The sequence below is a fragment of the Caretta caretta genome, chromosome 1 (genome assembly GCF_965140235.1).
Source record: "Caretta caretta isolate rCarCar2 chromosome 1, rCarCar1.hap1, whole genome shotgun sequence".
Taxonomy (NCBI): Eukaryota; Metazoa; Chordata; order Testudines; family Cheloniidae; genus Caretta; species Caretta caretta.
In genome coordinates, this window is record NC_134206.1 from 32519728 (window position 1) to 32543514 (window position 23787).

Consider the following 23787-nt stretch of genomic DNA (forward strand, 5'->3'; position numbering starts at 1 on the left):
AACATAATTATAATTATAATAATAGTACTAATAATACTTTGTATCTATAGTGCTTTCATTTTCAGGCTCTTATGTTTAGATAATTACAGTAAACTAAATTATGCCATATGCCACATGAAAAAATAGCTATAAATTGTTTAATAGTAATATAACTTGCTGCATCATCAGCAGTCATCCTCTTTTTATTATCAATAGGCACAGTATAAGAACATCAACCTAAATACAAGGCTTTTAAACATAAATAGATGGCAGGAGTATATTCATTAAAGGACCAAAATGAGTCTTTCAAAAACTTCAGTGGCACTCATTCCTGCTTAAATGTTAATTAAAAAAAAAAGTAAATGACAAAAAACATTTCCAGTCTTGATACAGATTTAATTTTTTTTTACTGGAAGCTGTAAAAGACATACCAATTGAAGTTCATCAGAGTTTATATTTTGTTCTTTAGAGTAGGAAGAAGTGGTCTGGAACTTTTTGTATTCATTTCGGTTATGAAGCTGTCCAAAACTTATTTTCAAGACTCTCATCTGGAGAAAATAGGTCATAGATGGAGATTTTGGAATGAGGAAGGTGGAAAAATGTTCCGAATTGTCATAGATTCAAAACAAAACAAAAATCCCTTGACCTTTGAAAGTTTGCATTCCTTGCTCATGTAAACCTGCCATTGAAAGTGATGAGAGTTTTGGGTGTTCCAGGAATGCAAGTATGGGCTCCAAAAGTATTAAGATCATAGTTTTGCTAATAAGAGGAGATCAACAAATAAGGCATCCTTATTTTTTGTTTTCCAGCATCTTAAGATTCACCTGTAATTATAAGGACAATGGGTCAGTTGTGCTTTGAAATGACTTTTTTCCTTTGCAGTTAATAACTTTTTCTGTGTGCAGATGTGATCGCCCCATCTCAAAAAAGATATATTGGAATTGGAAAAGGTTCAGAAAAGGGCAACAGAAATGATTAGGGGCTATGTGAGGAGAGATTAAAAAGACTGGGACTTTTCAGCGTGGAAAAAAGATGACTATGGGGGGATTTAATAGAGGTCTATAAAATCATGACTGGTGTGGAGAAAGTAAATAAGGAAGTGTTATTTACTCCTTCTCATAACACAAGAACTAGGGATCACCAAATGAAATTAATAGGCAGCAAGTTTAAAACAAACAAAAGGAAGTATTTTTTCACACAATGCACAGTCAAGCTGTGGAATTCCTTGCCAGAGGATGTTGTGAAGGCCAAGACTATAACAGGGTTCAAAAAAGAACATGAAGGATAGGTCCATAAATGGCTATTAGCCAGGATGAGCAGGGATAGTGTCCCTAGCCTCTGTTTTTCAGAAGCTGGGAATGGGCGACAGGGGATGGGTCACTTGTTGATTACCTGTTCTGATTATTCCCACTGGGGCACCTGACATTGGCCACTGTTGGAAGACAGGATACTGGGCTAGATGGACCTTTGGTCTCACCCAGTATGGCCCTTCTTATGTTCTTATGTCATTCCTAAATCAGCATGTGTTCTGTTATATTTTTGATGATTAATATTTATAATGCCTGTTTTGATATTTTTGGTTCTTAATATTTGTAATGCATGTTTTGACATTAACACCTTATTTTACCTTTTCAGCTTTTGGCATTTCTTCAGGGATTATTTACTTTTTACCATGAGGGATATGAGCTGGCCCAGGAGTTTACCCCATACAAGCAACAGTTGCAATTCAACTTGCAGAATGTAAGTTTGAACAGTATTTACTACAATTTCTTAGCTAATTGAATTTCAAAATAAAAGAGTAGAAATGCTTTATTGCAACACTAAATCTTGAAATGTTTATGAACATAAATAAAAAAATATGAATAATTGAAAGGTGTTTGCTGAATGAAAGGTATTGCATCAAGTTTCTTTCCACCAGAAATCTTTGAAAATCAGTTGTCAGATGTTTGATCCATGATCTCCAGGCTTGACTAGTGCAACTACGGTCTCCTCCATTCACAAATGTATCCCTCTACAGGACACCACTTAAGCTCACACTTTAAGTTCATATTTAAGTTGTCTTGAATAGAGATGGACTTAAGCACGTGCTCAGGTGCTTTCCTGACTCAGGGCGTATGTCCAGGAATGAAGGAACACACCCTGAAAATGCTTCATGTGGTACAAATGCAGCAGTTCATCTGCCTAGCATCACAGGTTTCCATGAACCACTAGTCCTCCAGGTCTGTTGTCTGTACTGACTCCCCATTTAATACGGAGTGTACTTCCAAGTCTCTGTCTTGATACTGAAAGCCATCCAGGGGATTGGCTCTAGTTACCTGAGAGATCACCTCTCCCAAACAGCCTATAGGCCAACTGCTGATCTCCATGGCTCCAACAGAGATGTGCTGACAGGACTTTTACCGCTAGCTGCTGCCCCTGCAACCACTCTCTTAAGGGACAGAGTTGGTGAGGGACTTCACAGTGTGGAAGTGGTTTTGCCCTGGACTGTATTAATGTATTCTTCTTAGGTTCGATGGCCCCAACCCTTCTACCCTCCTTTATGCCTGCTCCCATCCTGAAACCCAGGGAGAGCATTGTCCAAGGACATAGAGTGGTGGTCGCTAACACTGCCCTCACTTCACACACAGGTCTGCACACAGAACCCCCTCTGTCCACAAGGTCTCACACTCTTTTCTTCTTCCAAATTGTATATTTGCCACTTTTGGTTAAAGGCACAAGGGGTCACTGTTGCTTCACTGCATGGATGAGAAAATACCCATACTCCAGTCCAATGACTTAAATAGTTTAAACTAGGGGAGATCTCCACCAATCTGGGTCTAGGATTATGGACCAAAGAGAGAAAATATAAATTGAGACTGTGTTAACTCCTTCTATGTGAATGTGCCACGAGAACCAGAATTACTAAATTGTTTCTCCTGTTTCACCATTAGGTAAAAACATTTTCATCTCTTTCTCTTGTTTAAATAATTGTTAATGCCTTTCCTAAATTGTTTGTGGGATGACATCTGCAGGGCAATAGCTCTAAGTCAGGCAGAGAAAAGAAGAAACCTTTTTGATTCCCCCCACCCCAAAAAAAAAACATGCAAAAGCTAGAAACTTAAAATGATGTAAGCAAAAGAGTGATGAACAGAAAATGGAGATGGTTTTCCTGCAGGAGAGAGCGGGGAAATTAGTTGTGTGTGGTGGTGATCAGGAAGGCATATAGGAAGCTTTCAGGAGATGAGGAACTGAAGGAGAAAAAAAGGGGTCCACTCCTTTGTCTTATATTTTCAATGCTTTAGTTTTCTCTCTTTTTGTTTTCCTCTTTCCTGCTTCTTTCATCTTCCCTCGCTACCTTTTGCCCTGCTATCTCTCCCTCATCCTCTCTGCCACATTTGTCACTCTGTCACATCCACTCTATCCTTTGTCTGCCTCTTTTTCCCCCTTTTGTTCTTTCCTCTAATAGCCCCTTCCACAGGCCAGTACTCACCTGCAATGCAGAAGAGTTGAGCAGAAGCTTGAATCGACTGAGCTACCTGTAGACTCATCACTCACAGCAGTGCCCAGTCTCAGACGGAACTTGAATCACACTTTCTGCATGAGGGAATCATAGAATCATAGAATATCAGGGTTGGAAGGGACCTCAGGAGGTCATCTAGTCCAACCCCCTGCTCGAAGCAGGACCAATCCCCAATTAAATCATCCCAGCCAGTGCTTTGTCAAGCCTGACCTTAAAAACTTCTAAGGAAGGAGATTCTACCACCTCCCTAGGTAACGCATTCCAGTGTTTCACCACCCTCCTAGTGAAAAAGTTTTTCCTAATATCCAACCTAAACCTCCCCCGCTGCAACTTGAGACCATTACTCCTTGTCCTGTCCTCTTCTACCACTGAGAATAGTCTAGAACCATCCTCTCTGGAACCACCTCTCAGGTAGTTGAAAGCAGCTATCAAATCCCCCCTCATTCTTCTCTTCTGCAGACTAAACAATCCCAGTTCCCTCAGCCTCTCCTCATAAGTCATGTGTTCCAGACCCCTAATCATTTTTGTTGCCCTTCGCTGGACTCTTTCCAATTTATCCACATCCTTCTTGTAGTGTGGGGCCCAAAACTGGACACAGTACTCCAGATGAGGCCTCACCAATGTCGATTAGAGGGGGACGATCACGTCCCGCGATCTGCTCGCTATGCCCCTACTTATGCATCCCAAAATGCCATTGGCCTTCTTGGCAACAAGGGCACATTATTGACTCATATCCAGCTTCTTGTCCACTGTAACCCCTAGGTCCTTTTCTGCAGAACTGCGGCCTAGCCATTCGGTCCCTAGTCTGTAGCTGTGCATTGGGTTCTTCCATCCTAAGCGCAGGACCCTGCACTTATCCTTATTGAACCTCATCAGATTTCTTTTGGCCCAATCCTCTAATTTGTCTAGGTCCCTCCGTATCCTATCCCTGCCCTCCAGCGTATCTACCACTCCTCCCAGTTTAGTATCATCCGCAAATTTGCTGAGAGTGCAATCCACACCATCCTCCAGATCATTTATGAAGATATTGAACAAAACCGGCCCCAGGACCGACCCCTGGGGCACTCCACTTGACACCAGCTGCCAACTAGACATGGAGCCATTGATCACTACCCGTTGAGCCCGACAATCTAGCCAACTTTCTACCCACCTTAGTGCATTCATCCAGCCCATACTTCTTTAACTTGCTGACAAGAATACTGTGGGAGATCGTGTCAAAAGCTTTGCTAAAGTCAAGAAACAATACATCCACTGCTTTCCCTTCATCCACAGAACCAGTAATCTCATCATAGAAGGCGATTAGATTAGTCAGGCATGACCTTCCCTTGGTGAATCCATGCTGACTGTTCCTGATCACTTTCCTCTCATGTAAGTGCTTCAGGATTGATTCTTTGAGGACCTGCTCCATGATTTTTCCGGGGACTGAGGTGAGGCTGACTGGCCTGTAGTTCCCAGGATCCTCCTTCTTCCCTTTTTTAAAGATAGGAAGGCTGGGTTGTTCATTGGGTGACCTGATAGAGGGCAGGACAGCAATAATATGTAACAGCCCTTTCCTGCTGTCCAGATGTTCTCACCCAGCCTGATGTCAGTTTCACTGGCTCAGCTTGCCAGCCACTTCCTTCAGGTGGCCACTCTGCTTGGTTTTACAAGAACTGAGACAAAACTCTGTCTTGGTTTAAAAAAAAAATAGCAGCAGCGACACATGGATGAGCACTGAAAACAGGGTCCTTCCTTGTTTCAGGGACACAGGGGCCCTGATGCAAAGCCCATTGAAGTCAATGGCAAGACTTCCAATGACTTCAGTGGAGTTTGGATTGGGCGCTTGGTCTCCCTAGGAAGAAGTGTTCGTTAAAAGTTCTCGGAGGAACCTTGCCTCTTTAGATTCACTACCTGGCTAAACACAGTTTCCCTCACAGAGGAGCGCTTCAACCTGCATATGATTATACTAATGCTTTAAACCATGAATGTATGTGTCTTAATTTTTTTTTGTCAATTAAATCACATATTGTTTTCTAATTACAGTAGCATGAGCTCCAATAAGTACTTACAGTGCTTTACATCTTCAAAGTGCTGTACAGACATGGGCTAAGTAAATTTTAGCTTTAGTTTAGTACAGGGGTAGGCAACCTATGGCATGCGTCCCAAAGGTGGCACGTGAGCTGATTTTCAGTGACACTCACACTGCCCAGGTCCTGGCCACCAATCCGGGGGGCTCTACATTTTAATTTAATTTTAAATGAAGCTTCTTAAAGATTTTAAAAACCTTATTTACTTTGCATACAACAATAGTTTAGTTATATATTATAGATTTACAGAAGGAGACCTTCTAAATACGTTAAAATGCATTACTGGCACGTGAAACCTTAAATTAGAGTGAATAAATGAAGAACTCGGCACACCACTTCTGAAAGGCTACTGACCCGTGATTTAGTACATACTGTTCCTACTTCACAGGAACCCTGTGAGATTAATTAATTAATTTTGGTACATGAAAATATAAAGCAGTATATACCAGTTAAATACTAGGATTAGGATTATTTTTACTGATCTTTTAAAATTTGCTGCAGGAATAAGGTGTAATTTTCACAAATATGCAAATATCTGATTGTATATTTTGACCAGATAGGACTAGATCTTGCAAGATATTGAGTGTACTATCATTGAAGTCTAGCACAGTGGTTCTCAACCAGGGGTACATGTATCTCTGGGGGTACACAGAGATCTTCCAGGGGGTACATCCACTCATCTAGATATTTACTTAGTTTTACAACAGGCTACATAAAAAGCACTAGCAAAATCAGTACAAACTAAAATTTCATAAAATGACTTGTTTATACAGCTCTGTATACTATACACTGAAATGTAAGAACAATATTTATATTCCATTTGATTTATTTTATAATTATATTGTAAAAATGAGAAAGGAAGCAATTTTTTAGTAATAGTGTGCTGTGACACTTTTGTATTTTCATGTACGATTCTGGAAGTTTTTAAGTGAGGTGAAACTTGGGGGGACGCAAGAAAAATCAGACTCCTGAAAGGGGTACAGTAGTGTGGAAAGGTTGAGAGCCACTGATCTAGCTCCTGCTCTTCACTCTGAATTTCCTTGACTTTTGTGGGTTTAAGTCAAGGTTTTTAGTGATCCACTGACATCATTTTAAAAGCATATTAATGAGGATAGGGTATGTCTAGGCTTAGTAACTTAGTTTCCTTTGGAGCAGCATCCCTGTTTGTTTAAATGTGAATGTACTAGCATATTCCAGTGTAGTAGTAGAGGTAGTAATAACACCTATACTTATAGTCTTAGATACTACAGAAATAGTACGTTACTAGGTCTCTAAGGTGTCTCTAAGGTGCCACAAGTACTCCTTTTCTTTTTGCGAATACAGACTAACACGGCTGTTACTCTGAAACCTACGTTACTAGTATGATTGTGCTCTTTTTATTTTCCTTAGACACGAAATAATTTTGAAAGTACCAGGCAGGAAGTAGAGAGACTGATGCAGAGAATGAAATCTGCCAACCAGGATTACCAGCCACCCAGTCAATGGACAATGGAAGGCTATCTCTATGTCCAGGAGAAACGTGAGTAATTACATCAGTGTACAACCAGTATTTGAAGATTGCCTTATTGCATTTCAGCTTTTAGGGGATGGCAAGTAAATTGTTCAGAGTAAGGTAGGTTTCATGTCTGTTTTGTTGCTTTGTTTATATTTAAGGTCAGACTGGCCCACAGGGAACTCTCCCAGGAGCTATCTGGCCCCAACTAATCACAACCTGGAAAAAAAAGTATCCTGATTTGTTAGAGGCCTTCCTCTTTAAAACTGACAGACTGGCCTCTCAGTGCTCTCACATGCCTCAGGTGACCCCCTGCCACCACTTCTGTCTCTTGAAAGTTCGCAGCCTTATGCCTCCCAAATGGTCCAGTGCCTCTAGCAGATCCTCACAGATATAGGGTGATCAAGGAGTTCTAGGAAGCAACTCAGTGTCCAATCCATGAGCCAGTTGGGGGCAAAGCTTAAGGTGTAAAGACTTAGAAGCAAAATAAAGTATATCTTCCAATTTGATATGTGAGAGAAACAACATGAAATACAAAAACAAAGGTAACTGGAGAACCCTGATAAAGAGGTATAGATTTATAGCTCATCTATATGCAAGTGATAAGAAAAGCCATTGGAATTAAGCAGGGTCCAAAGGGGTTAAACAAATAGAATAAAAAGTTAACGGACTTAACAAAGAACACTGAGAGGAGTCAACCAATACTTCACAATGTGAAGAAGAAATAGAATCAGAGACCTCATGAAATGAACCATAGAACAGTTTGATCCAAACTGAAAGAGTGAACAGCCCTGGATACCAAACACTGAGGACAGAAGAGAGATTAAAAGCTGTATGTGATCTACAGTATCAAATAGCACTGTTCAGAGTTAATCAAATGTAAACAACCTGGCTGAATGAGCTGCACCACGTTCATTGTAACCCCTTAGTGAAGCAATTTCCATCCTGTGTGCTACGCAGTGCTCTGTTTGATGAGGGTCTGGCTGAAGCTGGAGAAGTAGGGAGACCTTGTTTGAGATGTGTATGTGTGCATGCAAGTTTGGTGTTCTAACAAATACAGATCATGATAAAATGCTGGTATTTATTTGAATACAAATCCAATTTTGACTCATTCCTAATTTCTGAGTCTAACATTAAAATACTTGGCATCTGGCTTTAGAATCTCCTGTATCGTACCTGGTCTTACCCAAAGATTAGTATAGATTGTCATGAGGATAGCTGCCTTCCCAGAACCCTTTCAAGGGATTGTAGAGTGTTCTAGATAATTGACCTTCCCACTGAAATCTTGGCCTTAACTCTTATTAACATATATGAGCAAAAAGGAGAGAGCCGTTTTTCTGTTCTTATTTAACCTTGCAGATTTTTAGCAGCCATAGCGGTAGCATTGATAAGGTTTGAGCAGAGCATGTACTCTTTAATTAAAAAATAATAATAAAAACCAGTGTTAAGCAGAAACTACACCGGGCATTATTAATGGGAGACCAAGAAAGGAGTGAAATGTCAGGCACATGAAGTGTTTCATTAAATGGTGAGAAGCCAACTTGACATCCTCTCACTGACAAAGGATTGGATCATTAGTTTATTTTGGGGAAAAGTCAGAAGGTCTGTAATCTCTGCCTCAGAGATGAAGGTGCTAATTGTTTATTTCCTTATCATGCTGGCTTTAGTGTCCCACAACCAGTCACGTATGCTATCCAGAAGTTAGTTTGGTTAATATTTGCCACTCCTGAATGTAAAACTATACACGTTTATTGCTAGTACCACACAAGAGGTTAAAGATACTGTTGGACTATGAAACAATGAGTTATTTAATTTTTCCCAGAAAGCAAATTTGTAAAATGCTATAACAAATGTATTGTAGAAATAGCAGGGTGAGTATGGGTTGGAGAAAAGGAGCACTAGGTATCCCTCAGAACAAAGTTTTGATAGTAGACGATGCCAGGATAAAATAAAATTGGATTTAAAATGGATTGTATTCACATGGACAGTGGGTTATAAATAACAAGTATAATGTCACAAATCTGGCATGTTGGGCTAAAATTTCAAAGCTGGGTGCCAAGTACTTGCCTCTGTAAAGACATACTTACCCACTCAAACACAAGTGGCCTGATTTTCAGAGACGCTAAACATCTCCAACTACGGTCGACATGAATGAGAGCTGCAGGTGCTCTGCACCTTTCAATATCAGACCTTCTTTAGGTGCCTTAAAATGGTTTGAAAATTTTCCCCTTTCTGATATAACTTGAGAGTTGGTGAAAATGCCGACAATATAAAAAATGTGGTAAAAGCACCATAAGAATGTGTTTATAGTTCAGAAGTAAAATGGCCAACTTTTTTTTTTCTATTTGATCTGCTGCTGACTCAGCTTAATACTTGTCTGTGAAATACAAATGAGAGAGACAGCATTCTCTTGGCATACTTGTATGGCAGGCCATGTAAATTTGCATGGTTAGATACATAGATTGTCAAACATCTGATTGAGTTGACTGGTGTAGCCTTTGAACATATTGCTGCATTTGTGGATGGGTGCATTTACAAAACAAATCCATAGTAACTGGAACAAAATTACTGTGGTTTTTATTTTCTTTTAACATCTATGATTTCAGGAGTTAAATGTTAGTTTTTTCAGTTAAAACAACCAACCTAACAATCTTTACTTTAGCAATTATCCTAATTTAAAAACAAAATCATGTGTCCTGCCTGATGCACATTGAATTTAAAAAGCAAAGGGTCATATTCTGGCCTCCATATGCCCAGCAACTTCCACTGAAATTAATTGGAGTTACACACATGGTTCCACAATGCTATCTGACCTGTTCTTATTTTCTAATTCACTTAGTAATCAGGGCACCATGTGTGTGTGCATGTGTCCCACTAGATTTTGCAATCCCCATCAAGCACAATATTTTGATGAGAGGTGTCAGAAGTTCATGTAGATCCTACAGGAAGTGTCTCTGATTACTAAGCAGGTAGCATTCTTCCCTCTGAGGATTCGTCTCCACTACAGAGTTAGCATGGGTTGGCTGCTCTCCTTCCCCCTCCTCCTGCCCCCCGTGTGCGTTGCTAGGACTTCTGGGGGCATATTCCATGGTTCTTTGTGCTTCAGTGGGCTGAGTCATTCTGATTTTTTTCCCATTGAATTGTGGGCGGACTTGTCTGTCCTTCTGGGAATTGGACATTGCAAATCAAGTAATCTAATCTGCATCTTCATTGCAAAGTGGGTAGGTCACTGGCCTAAGTGTGTGAAAGCAAAACCTGGGCTCTAACCCACACCCCGAGCCATACCAGCTAGCCTTGGTTGAAAGCATCATTAAACTCCTGTGAAACGGTTTTGTGTGTGGGATGAGTGGGATGGGCTTGGGGTGTTTGATGTCCTGGATAAGAGACCAGACTATCTCTTCAGTGAAGAAGTACCCTAAGTCAGTAATGAAGCAGTGCCTCCGGATAGGATTAAGAATCACGGTGATGTTGGAGGTGACTTCTTTAGGCTAAGTTATAAAATCAGGCCCTATTCATTGGGCAGACATGCATAGCTGTACTAAACAATATTCCTGTGAGGCACTAGGGTCATTGCTTAGTGGTTCTGTTTGAGTTCATGCAGTTATCAGTTTGCAGACAATTTGGCAGTTTACCCCGTATGTGCCAATACTAATTTGTTCTTTCCTTTTACAAAGAACAATATTTCTAACCCTTTCTTTGCAAAGACATCCCCGAAATGGAAACCAGCTACTAGAGTTAAGTTTGTTATGGCAGCTTTTCTTGCAGATTGATAATTCATGATATTCTCAACTCCCAAGCAGTGTCTTTGGCAAGCACTCTTGAGAACTGAGAAAGCAACTCTAGGGAAATGTGCCCTGATTTCATGATTCATGTGTTCAAGTCAACCAACCATCCTTGTGATCAAGTTCAACCATCCTTTCAGCAGATAAGGACCATTCCGAGGAAGAATGGAATGAATGCTGCTGCTCTTTTCCCAGTGGTGAAATCTTTAACAATACCCCCAAGGCAGAGATGACTGAAGTCTCTTTACATACACATACCATGCAGAGTGTAACTTGTTAGGCTCTGAACTCTCTCCATTCCGCCAATAGGGAAAACCCAACCTTCAGAGTTTTAAATTGGGCAGCCCAAAATTGAGGCACTTCAAAATTAGACCTAAATGACATGTCTAAGGTTCAGGAATGAGTCAGCGTTAGAGCCTGAAGTAGAGCAGGGGAGTTTGACTCCTCATCCTGTGCTCAGGCACTTACACCAGACCTCTCCATGTATCCATAATATGATAAAATTGTGGTAAAATGTCCACATTTTAAAAAAAATGTTACATTTCTTTCATCTAGGACCCCTGGGATTTACCTGGGTAAAACATTACTGTACTTACGATAAAGGGACAAAAACATTTACAATGAGTGGAGCTGAAACAAAGTCTGGTGGGAAAGTGGTGAGTATTATCTTGACATATCTCTTAGTATATACATGAGATCCAGCTTGTGTTTTTTTATATTATCCACTCAATGTATTTATGAGGAAAAAATAATATATTAGGGAAGTTAGGGTAAACAAAATGCCCTCTGTCATGGATCAACAAGATGATTAACAAATGTTTTTACTTATGAAAATAAAGGTCATAGTAAGTATTTCAAATGAAAATATCTACTTTTTCCATGACTCATTTACATGCTAAATACAATATCATCGTTTTCTGTGGTATCTCCAAACAGGTAAGAAAACGACCATACTTAGCACAGAAATATGAGTTAGACGTCCTCATTTTTATTCCTTAAAAGTTGATTGACATTTAATCCTATCAGATCTAAATATGTAGATACGTTTTCAGACTTACGTTCTTATGTTCTTATGACTTGATAAATACCAATAGTTTTACTTAAAGAGAGAGTTTTCAAAGCAAACTTCCACAATTAGACATTTTATTAAATATGTTGAACTGTCTGAAGAATGGTAAACAATTATGTGAGGAAGTACATTAAGTAATTTTGTCTCTTTCAGTATATATATGACAAAGAGAAAAATGATTGAATAATGTGCTTGTATAATTTTAAGCCCTGCAAGCAATTATATACATGCTTAAATTTAAGCAGAGTAGAGGGGTTTAAGCCTGTGTGAAAATATGCACAGGATCAGGGCCTTATTTTATCAACGTAGAGTCTCTGCATGCTGATTTTCTTTTTTTGTATGTCTTACAGAATGGCCTTGTCACAAGCTCACCAGAAATATTCAAGCTAAAATCCTGCATCCGGAGAAAGACTGATTCAATTGACAAACGTTTCTGTTTTGATATTGAAGTATCTGAAAGGTTTGAGGTTCTTTTTTTAAAGAACATTGTTAGTTATTTAATAAAGTGTATGTAAATGTGTGCTCCTTAATAACTATGTGCATATAAAGCCAAACTTTCAAATGTGTGCTCCTAATTGCTCAGAACCTATTTTTCTGACCACAAAGCAAATAACACTACATGTGTGTATTATCCATGCACAATTAACCATGTTGGATAGACATATATGTTTTTTGGAAACCTTATAGTGCAATACTCCACTTAGGAATGAACAATCAGTTGCACACATACAAAATGAGAAATGACTGCCTAGGAAGGAGTACTGCGGAAAGGGATCTGGGGGCCATAGTGGATCACAAGCTAAATATGATTCAACAGTGTAATGCTGTTGCAAAAAAAAGCAAACCTCATTCTGGGATGTATTAGCAGGAGTATTGTAAGTAAGATATGAGAAGTAATTCTTCCGCTCTACTCCACGCTGATTAGGCCTCAACTGGAGTATTGTGTCTAGTTCAGGGCAGCACATTTCAGGAAAGATGTGGACAAATTGGAGAAAGTCCAGAGAAGAGCAACAAAAATTATTAAAGGTCTAGGAAACATGACCTATGAAGGAAGATTGAAAAAATTGGGTTTGTTTAGTCTGGAGAAGAGAAGACTGAGAGGGGACATGGTAACAGTTTTCAAGTACATAAAAGGTTGTTACAAGGAGAAGGGAGAAAAATTGTTTCTTCTTAACCTCTGAGGATAAGACAAGAAGCAATGGGCTTAAACTGCAGCAAGGGCAGTTTGGGTTGGACATTAGGAAAAACTTCCTAACTGTCAGAATGGTTAAGCACTGGAATAAATTGCCTAGGGAGGTTGTGGAATCTCCATCATTGGGGATTTTTAAGAGCAGGTTGGACAAACACCTGTCAGGGATGGTCTAGATAATACTTAGTCCTGCCTTGAGGGCAGGGGACTGGACTAGATGACCTCTCGAGTGCCCTTCCAGTCCTATGATTCTATTAAGGAGGCTAATTTTAAAATTTTGGCCCATGTGATAAATATCTAAAAAAAATGTGCTCTCTCGCTCTCACACACACATTCCATGTCTCTCTCAAATTGGTTTTTCCACAGTTTCTAGTTATCCATGAATTATGTGGAAGTTAAATCTATTTCTACCTATTCAAGTTAAAGTTAAGAAAGTTTGTTTTTTCCCATATGCTGAAATAGCTGTACAAGTGTTTCTCTAGTTACTACTGGAAATATTTAATTGTATGAAATGAATAGGAACAGTTTTACAGCATTTTGAGGGGGCGGGAATGCAAATACACAGTGAAAGTTATATTTGTTCTTTTTTAAGAATTTTGGGCTAGTGGACAGGAGACAAGAGGTGGATAAACATCTGCCTTAAAATCATGGTGAAATAAACAGAATTAGTAAATTCACACTATTTATATAAATCTTTCATGGTCTTTCTCTGAGAAATATTTTGTGACTACAATAATAATAGTAATGTACTATGCAGCCATGTCACTATTTTATAACATGTTAATTTTGTGGTGAATTTTGTGCTTGTGAAAGATAAATCTGTAATCTGAAGTCGTGTATTAATAGAATAGGTAAAATGCAGACATTAACACTGCAAATTTGGGGTGGGGATATGTTGGGATAAATTACTTGATATTTGGTGCCCTTTAATTTCAGAAATTTGGGCAAAACTGGGTTGTTCTTGTTCTGGTTTTGTTTAAAAAAAAACATAGGTTACAATTTTGTTTTGGAAAACCAAAATCAGAGAGTGGTTCAAATGCAAAGATCAAAATATATCAGAACTAATTTTATGAGACAAAATGATGGTAGTGCTATTGTAAGATAGTTAAAAAGTGAGTTTTGTCTTTGAATTTTTAGAAAGATCTTAAATTCTTTCAGTTCTCTTTAAATGGAGTTATACGCTTGGAATAAAACTTGTTAATTTTAACTTGGTTTAACAAGTCTTGTTTATTTTGACTTGCTTTAACAAGTTAAAATGCAGAGAGCTTACACCTAAATGTTTTCTGAAAACGTAGACAAAAAAGTTGAAAGCACACTAGTTCACAGGGTTGCTTAAAATACTATTATGAGAAGGAGACTGACAAAAAGTCAAGTTTTGAAATCGGTTCCGTATTTAACAGGAAACTAGTGGAGGTTTATGTAAGTCAGCAGAGTAGATAAAAAGTTCTGGTCCTCATGATACCGAGAAATAATCAGTTGGCAGGCAGCCCATATGCAAAGAGTGGCACTAATCACTTCTGGATGACATAAATTGAAACTTGGCTTCCTCTGTGAAAGGGAGACTCTGATGTCAAGTGTATTTGTAATGATAAAATACTTTCTTGCTGTTCCATGTTTTTTAATTTATACAGTAATAAAACATAGGGGAATTGGGAAGAACACAAAGTTGCTAACGACTGACTTTAAATTACTGCATACTGATTTTAAAGATTAGGCTTAAGTTTTTTTAAGATGTAATCCTGAGCATTGTTGAGTATCCTCAACAGTGATTAATTTCAGTCAGAAAGGAAGGGCATTTGGTAACTTGCAGGATTTGGCCTTCACTGAATACTCATACAGTTTATAAGATACAACAAAGTCTTTAAAGACCTGGAAAGGGCTGTCATGAGCAACTCTTCCTCCACCTCCAAGCCTCTCATCTCATGAGACTCCATCCTCTCCCACCGAGTACTCAGAATCTGTATGGAGATGTTGCAAGTGCTGATAAGACAACATAGACTGAAGTGAACATGTCACTAAACCAGTGGTTTTCAACCTGTGGTCTTGGGACCCTAGAGGTCTGCAGACTGTCTAAGATTCCCAAAGGGCTCTGTACCTCCATTCAAAATTTTTCAGGGATCCACAAATGAAAAAAGATTGAAAACCACTGCACTAAATAAAAGAAACAACCTGATATGAAAACGTTTAAACTGTTAACAGGAAGCAACACGTCTAATTGAAACAATTTAAATTTTACTCAGATGTTGTTCTCAACAGCTTTCAGTTCAGATTTTTATAAGAGTTCTTCTAGTAGTCACTTATCTTTATTGTATTGCAGTACTGTAATCAGTTCTGCACATAACATACATAATAGACTTCTTCGAGTGCTTGCTCACGTCCATTTCATTGTAGGTGTGTGTGCTCGCCACATGCACTGGAAGTGTTGCCCTCAGTGGTATCGGTAGGGGACCAGCTCTGGTGCCCACTGGAGTGGCACACATATGCGCCAGTATAAGGGGCACCACCAGCTTCCCCCTTCCCTCAGTTCCTTCCTACCGCCAGTGACAGCGCTGGAATGTTTCCTTGCTTTGACAAGCTTCCCTGTCCGTACTGTGTCTAGTAGTGAATTTGTTGTATATAGGTTTCAGAGTAGCAGCCGTGTTAGTCTGTATCCGCAAAAAGAAAAGGAGGACTTGTTGCACCTTAGAGACTAACACATTTATTAGAGCATAAGCTTTCGTGAGCTACTGCGCACTTCATTGGATGCATGCAGTGGAAAATACAGTGGGGAGATTTTATATACACCGAGAACATGAAACAATGGGTGTTACCATACAGACTGTAACAAGAGTGATCAGCAAAGGTGAACTATTACCAGCAGGAGAGTGGGCATGAGTGGGGGAAACTTTTGTAGTGATAATCAAGGTGGGCCATTTCCAGCAGTTGACAAGAACAGTAGTGGAGGAAATAAACAAGGGGAAATACTTTTACTTTGTGTAATGACACATCCATTCCCAGTCTTTATTCAAGCCTAAGTTAAGTGTATCCAGTTTGCAAATTAATTCTAATTCAGCAGTCTCTCTTTAGAGTCTGTTTTTGAAGTTTGTTTGTTGAAGAACTGCCATTTTTAGGTCTGTAATCGAGTGACCAAAGAGATTGAAGTGTTCTCTTTTCTTTTTGTTGTATATAGTTGTTTAATGTTGTATAGTTAATAGTTCCCTTAGTGTTAAGCTAGAAAGCATTTGCAAGAGCTTCAGGCCGCGGACCAAGAAGGAGCGGGACATTGATCTCCGAGCGCTCCTTATGGAGTCGGCCCTTGCACCGTCCTCGGAGCCGACAAGATTAGACTCTACTCCAAGCACCACGGCTTCAGCGCAGAGTGTGCCACCAATCCCCATTCCCAGTACCGGCAAAAAAGCTAAGAAAGCCTGGGAGTGCTTTGTCCCATAAAGGGAAGGAGAGAGCTGGCGGAGAGCAAAGATCTGCACGGGGCAGCTCTTCCCTTCCAGACAGTGGCCAAGCTCCGACTCCCGTTGAGCTGTAGAGCCCACTTCAAGACCCGCCTGCCATCCTGGAAAGTGGCAGAGGCACTCAGTACCCGGCATGCCGTCCACACTGGAGGCCTTTCAGGTCACTAAGGACATACTGTCCCTTCCGGTACCGCCCATGCCGTCCACTGAGGTGCACCATTCGAGGGGTAAACCTGCTCTGGGACCCTTCCAGCAGTCTCCATCCGTGCGGCACTGCTTCCCACCACAGGGGGTGCTCCGCCAGCGCTTGCCTGAACAGCACCATCAGCCCCTGGGCGCAGGTTGGCTTACCTGCCAGAGTCCCCATCGTCGGTCCCTGGACTCTAGGTGTCAAGGAGTCACTCTTCATGTGTACTAGTGTAATGGAAATCAGAGTTTGGCCCAAGGTTGTATAGTTTAAAATATTTTGTGAAATATTGTGTGTGGGTGGAAAATGTTTATCAAATCCTAATTTAGGTAGGAGGACTCTTTATGTATATCCCCCTCCCTGTCCCTGTTTTGGTTTGAATCTATAACTTACCCTTTAAATTTTAAATATATATGATGTGTAGAGATGCACAGATTTTAAAGCTATTGGAGAACATTGTGATCTAATCTGACCTCTTGCATGATGCAGGCTGTAGAATTTCACCCGGTAGCTTCTTAATATCTTGTGGTTGAGATAGCACATAATTTGTAGAATAACATCCAATATTCATTTAATGCGGCAGGCTTTTCATTTCTTCTTCAGTATTGTGGAGCTCTGTTTGTGTATATATATATTTTCATATTCTCCAATGTCCTTCATGAAAAATGTTATAATTAAGTGGTGAGAGTACTCTGGAGGGTAATGAGTATAAATTTAGTATCTTTTATTTCTGTATTTGGCAAAGGAAGACTGTGGGTTCGAACAAGGTGTCAAAAGTTTTGCATAGATGGGTCCTAGACAGGTGAGAGCAAAGCTTCTGAAAGTGGCGTTTCTTTGACGCTCCATGTTTGCCACTTTTTGGACTGGCATCACTTTTAAAGTAGCTCACTGATGCAGACAAAAAGATCTAGAACTATGAATTGTTTATACAGCTGAGTTATATATAAGTAATATTTACACTTAGTTGTTAGTAGGTATGTGTGCTTTTGTATCACTAAAAAAACCATTTCTACAGCACCTCTTCCATTAGTTAAGTAGGCACATCTAATGAATTAATTTTATTTTTATCGGCTGTATAAACAATTCATTGTTACACTTTGACACCACATTTCATCTGAGATTCTCAAATGTTAACTAATGAAGTCTGATACTCCCTTGTGACAGAGTAAGTTTTATTATCCCAGTTTCACAGAGACAAAAAACAGACACAAAGGTCAAGATACATGCTTAGCACTACAAAAAAGTAAATAATTTTGTTTAGACTAAACCACATTTCCTGTTAAAATTATCTTAAATATCATTGGTTGGAAAAATAATAATTAATATGTTTTAAATAATATATATTTTCTTTTAATAGAAACGGGATCATAACACTACAGGCTTTTTCAGAGTCCAACAGGAAACTTTGGCTGGAAGCTATGGATGGAAAGGAACCAGTAAGGAAATTTGTTATATTATTTATTATGAGTTCAGATTTCTTGTATACAGAAGTGAAAAGAACAAATTGCTGTGCATCTCAAAATATCTCAAACACAGAGAAACAATTTACATAAACTTTTACAACACAATTTGTACGTGCAAACGGTATTTCACAAGCTGTATGGACAAAGCAGTGGCAAAATAAACACGAATGATAAGATAATCATTAAATTAATAATGAAGCAGAAAAAATAGTATATCTCAATCTGTAGTCACGCATTGAGTCACTTATTTTAGTTGGGATATTGACAATCCAGCCAACAGCATATTTCGTTGGCATACAGGATACATGTGCACAGGCACAGTTTGTGAATTTGTGCTCTCCAGACTGGTGAGAGCAAGTCATTTTAGGGGTGATGCCTTTGAGCAGCGGTATCGCCACCTTTAAAGGTGCTGCAGAGAAAAGAAACTGTGATGGAGGCTGGTGGGCGTTGATGAGAGAAGCTCACCTGAGGATTCATCCTGTCATTAACCTACACTTGAGATTTCCATCGAATACAATGGCAAAGCTCCACATGTAGACCCAAAAGGGAGAAAATGATTGTTCAGATTTACGAGCTAGATGGCACCTGGTCTCACTGAACTGGTCCAACCAAGGAGTTAGGGCTGAGAGTAAACAGGGTTCACATATAACCATACAGAATCTACAATTCTGGCTACTCACTACCATCTTTCAGCTACCCAAACGTGTAGTTGAACTGAACTCACATAAGAGAGAGTGCCTGCTAGAGGCAACATTTTAAGTTTTATGCTTGTTAAGCCCATTTACAATGACTGTTTAGTAAATAAATGGCAGGAACAAGGCTTGCACCATGCAACATGCTAATGCAAAATATATTTGCACTGGCTTGAGATCTCTTAACTGACCTGGAAGTCACAAATGTTCATATTGCAATGTTTTCTTTTTCAGATTTACACTTTGCCAGCAATTATTAGCAAGAAGGAAGAAAGTAAGTTTTTTTTAGTTATGTAAAATTATTAAATGTACCTGGATTTCTACGGTATAATGTCCTTGTTTTCAGGCATATTAGGTTACAAATTACATAATTATATTTTCATATATTGCCAAGAATTACTCTTTTCTGTCAACTTGCAAGAAAGAGCATCCTGTCTCAAGGGTCAGTTACATCAGGTGTGAAAAAGTCTTCAATATTTGTATTATAGTCAAATATAAATTGGGAGAAAATCAAATAAATCATGCTTCTGGCTAACCTGGTTCCAAAGCAGTACCCTGTGTATAATGTCATTCTAGATACCTATAGATATATTCATAGTTCTATATATAAATGTCATTCTAGATACCTATAGATATATTCATAGTTCTATATATAAATGTCATTCTAGATACCTATAGATATATTCATAGTTCTATATATAAATGTATGTATAAAATGGACCACCTGAACCTTGACATAATATCCCTGAACATGATAACTTGTTTATGGTCTTCAGATATAGGGATATTATGGCTTTTACTGTGGTGATGGGCAAACATTATGTTATCATGCAGATACTCCATTATATTTGATGTGCGTCTGTGCAGGTGTCTTACTCAATTACACACATACACATACATTATTATTATTCTTTGATTCCCATCCGTCAGCTCAGCAATAACAATGGAGCCGAATGAAGTCTGTCCAGCACTTCCTATCTTGTACCAGCTTCACAGTTTCATTCATATTTAAATGTCTTGTATGTCATTCTTCACTGTGTTTATCCTACACATCCTGTAATGTAACATGACTCCTCCCTTTTCATCTCTCAGTCACGTAGCCATTGCTGCTTCCGCTACCAAGCTGAAAAAATCTGGCAATAGGATGCATCCTTGTCTTTCTTCTACAGTCATCCTGAGTCATTCTGTCAGCATCTTGTTTACTCTCACCGCGCTAATTGACTTGCTGTAGATGTTTTCTGTCCGCTTGATTGATTTTTTGAGGATGCCATACAGTCTCATAACTTTTTGCTAAATGCTCTCAAAAGCCCGTTTGAGGTTTATAAAGTCGTTGTAACAGGTTCAGTTGTGTTCTGTATACTTCTCTGATATCTGTCTTATCATACATAACTGATCTTTTATACTTCATTTTGATCTAAATCCAGCCAGTTCTGCAAGAGCCACTTCCATATACCTCTTCATTCTCCTCTGCAACATTTTGGTGAATACTTTTCCTGGCACACTCACTAAGCTGATCCCTCTGTAGTTTCTTATTCTCACTCCGATCTCTTTTTTTTTTTTTTTTTTTTTTTTTTTTGTAGATCAGAACTATTATCGCTTTCCCTCATTTGTTCGGCACTTGCTTTTGTTTGTAAATCTTGTTGAATAGTTTGTGCATCACAATTACCAAGTGTTCCTCCCCTGCTTGCAGTATCTCTGCAGTTACATTGTCCTTATCTGTTACCTTTTTGTTTTTCAAGATATTTACTTTCGATATCAAGATATCAACTTTCGAGATATTTACTTCTTTGTCTAAGAATTCCAGCATCTTTTTGCCCTCCTTTGTTCTGGGAAGCTTTTCTAGAACCATTTCATCTACTGTGTTTTGCACATTGTACAGCTCTTCAAAATATTATTTCCATCACTTATTCTTCGCTTGTTCATGCTCAATTGCTTCATGTTTGTCTTTCACAGCCAACATCTTCAACTCATATGTCCCACTCAGTTCTCTCATCTTACAATTCCACTCCTGTGCCACATTTCTCTTCACATATTCTTCTACTGCCTTATATTGTTCGCTTATCCAATTGTTTCTGTCTCGCTTTGCTTTCTGTGTTATCTCTCTAAGCATCCTATTGTATTTAGCTCTAAGACTTTAGTCCTATTTTTTATTCTCCTTCAGCTTCCTATGTTTCTCCCACAGCTGCAGCACTTCATCCATTATCCACCTTGGTCTCTTTGTTTTGGCCTTGTAGCCCAACGCTTGTTCAGCTGCACTTGTAATCCCATTTTTATATTGTTCCACATTGTTCCATGCCCCAGGGTGCAATCTGGACTGTGGAGCCTTGGAGCTTCAAAGCAGCCCTCAGCTTGGCCATTTTTCTGAACCCACAGTCCTGTGTCTGACCAGCAGTTGGGAGGATTTGGGGGGAACCTGGGCCTGCCCTCTAATCCGGGTTCCAGCCCAGGGCCCTGTGGAATGCAGCTGTGTAGAGCACCTCCTGGAACAGCTGTATGACAACTACAACTCCCTGGGCTACTTCTCCATGGCCTCCTCCCAATACCTTCTTTATCCTCACCATAGGACCTTCCTCCTGGTGTCTGATAATGCTTGTACACCTCAGTCCTCCAGCAGTCCGCGTTCTCAATCTCAGCTCCTAATGCCTCTTGCTTCCAGCTTCTCACACGCACACCACAAACTGAAGTGAGCTCCTTTTTAAAACCCAGGTGCCCTGATTAGCCTGCCTTAATTGATTCTAGCAGCTTCTTCATTGGCTGCAGGTGTTCTAATCAGCCTGTCTTAATTGTCTCCAGAAGGTTGCTGATTGTTCTGGAACCTTCCCCATTACCTTACCCAGGGAAAAGGGACCTACTTAGCCTGGGGCTAATATATCTGCCTTCTATTACTCTCCTATAGCCATCTGGCCCGACCCTGTCACAAAACATATAGCAAAATCTCATAATTTCATATACAATGAAGATACACACTTTTAAACAGGATAATGAAATTCAGCAAATCATAACTTTTCAAGTGATACCTAACAAGACATACTTTGTACAAAATGTCATAACCATATACAGAGAATCATTAAAAAAGGGATAGAGAATAAGATGGAGAATATCTTACTGCCCTTATATAAATCCATGGTATGCCCACATCTTGAATACTGCATACAGATGTGGTCCCCTCATCTCAAAAAAGATATACTGGCATTAGAAAAGGTTCAGAAAAGGGCAACTAAAATGATTAGGGGGTTGGAACAGGTCCCATATGAGGAGAGATTAAAGGGGCTAGGACTTTTCAGCTTGGAAAAGAGGAGACTGAGGGGGGATATGATAGAGGTCTAAAATCATGAGTGGTGTGGAGAAAGTGAATAAGAAAAAGTTATTTACTTGTTCCCATAATATAAGAACTGGGAGCCACCAAATGAAATTAATGGGCAGCGGGTTTAAAACAAATAAAAGGAAGTTCTTCTTCACTCAGCGCATAGTCAGCCTGTGGAACTCCTTGCCTGAGGAGGTTGTGAAGGCTAGGACTGTAACAGGGTTTAAAAGAGAACTGGATAAATTCATGGAGGTTAAGTCCATTAGTGGCTATTAGCCAGGATGGGTAAGGAATGGTGTCCGTAGCCTCTGTTTGTCAGAGGGTGGAGATGGATGGCAGGAGAGAGATCACTTGATCATTACCTGTTAGGTTCACTCCCTGTGGGGCACCTGGCATTGGCCACTGTCAGTAGACAGGATACTGGGCTGGATGAACCTTTGATCTGACTCAGTATGGCCATTCATATGTTCTTAAGTGGTGGATATGTGCGTACCAGGGATAACCTGGGGTACAGTATGTCACACATGTCTCTTCGGTGTTCATTTTTTCTTTCACTGAAGATGTGATATTTTTCCACATGAATTCTTTGTACGTTTTCCTGAAATCTGTCTCTTTCAGTTTGTCCATGGCGTAGATCTTAGTTCTTGGCACTTCTTCAGTTGCTTTCAGCCTCAACCTATTGCTGCCAGCCCTAATTTATTATCTGATCCAATATCAGCTGCAAATGATCTGCATGAGAACAGACTTGATTCACAAGTACAAAGTCTGTCATGTTCTTCGTTTGTCCATTAGGTGACATATGTCCACTTCTTCTGTGGCTTTCTTTGTTGAAATAGTGTGTTTGTTACCAACAGGTTGTTGCTTAAGCAGAAATTTAGTAGCCTTTCTCCTCTTACATTTTCTTCATCTAATCCAACTCTGCCTATGGCTGCAGCCCAGGAATTCCAGTCCAATTCTACTTTTGCATTCAAATCTCGCATCACCAATAATATGTCTTGTCTTGAAACTTTTTGGATTGTTTTCTGTAGATGATTATAAAAATATTCAGTTTCTTCCTTGGGTGCTGCCGATGTTGGCTCATATACTTGTACTACGGTAACTGCACCAGATTTGATTCTGAATCTCACCTTCAGCATACAAGGAGATATTGGGTTAAATGCCATGAGAGCCTATTTTACCTTTGGCTTTAGCACCAATGCAACACCATCGTCCACCATCGTCTCTTACCAATGTCAATATTCTAGGTTAATCATGGTAGAATTCTCCTTTATCTTCTCAATATCTCGTTTTACATAGACCAGTGATTTGCCACTTCTCTCTTTTCAACTCGTGGATCATTACCACAAGTGCTCCATTTATAAGTGAACCTTACATACCAGGCCTTACATCCCATGTTCCAATAAATATCCTTCAGCTTCATCATGTAATTCCCCGACCTGCGTGTTGTTCTACGTACTTCGCATACTATCAATTGGAGCTGACCCATGTTTGTCCCAGTGACGACCGAGCCAGCATATTTTCTTTCTCTTACCAATCCTCATTCAGATTCTATGGTCCGGTATTCGCCAGGTGTTCTACCACGACTCCTGTCTTTATGGCTGATCAGCGTATTGTAA

At 39.5% G+C, this 23787-nt stretch overlaps 1 protein-coding gene across 6 annotated transcripts in view; it reads left to right on the top strand.

Moving 5' to 3' along the window:
* The window catches only part of ARHGAP42 (Rho GTPase activating protein 42), a 295871-nt gene that overhangs the window by 219499 nt on the left and 52585 nt on the right, over positions 1-23787 (top strand). For all 6 annotated transcript variants that reach the window (XM_048843624.2, XM_048843617.2, XM_075126907.1 and 3 more), the window contains 6 exons: positions 1615-1719; positions 6934-7063; positions 11374-11474; positions 12238-12347; positions 18070-18148; positions 19102-19141. In XM_048843624.2, the coding sequence (XP_048699581.2) occupies positions 1615-1719; positions 6934-7063; positions 11374-11474; positions 12238-12347; positions 18070-18148; positions 19102-19141 (565 nt within the window). The remainder of the gene's footprint in view (positions 1-1614; positions 1720-6933; positions 7064-11373; positions 11475-12237; positions 12348-18069; positions 18149-19101; positions 19142-23787) is intronic.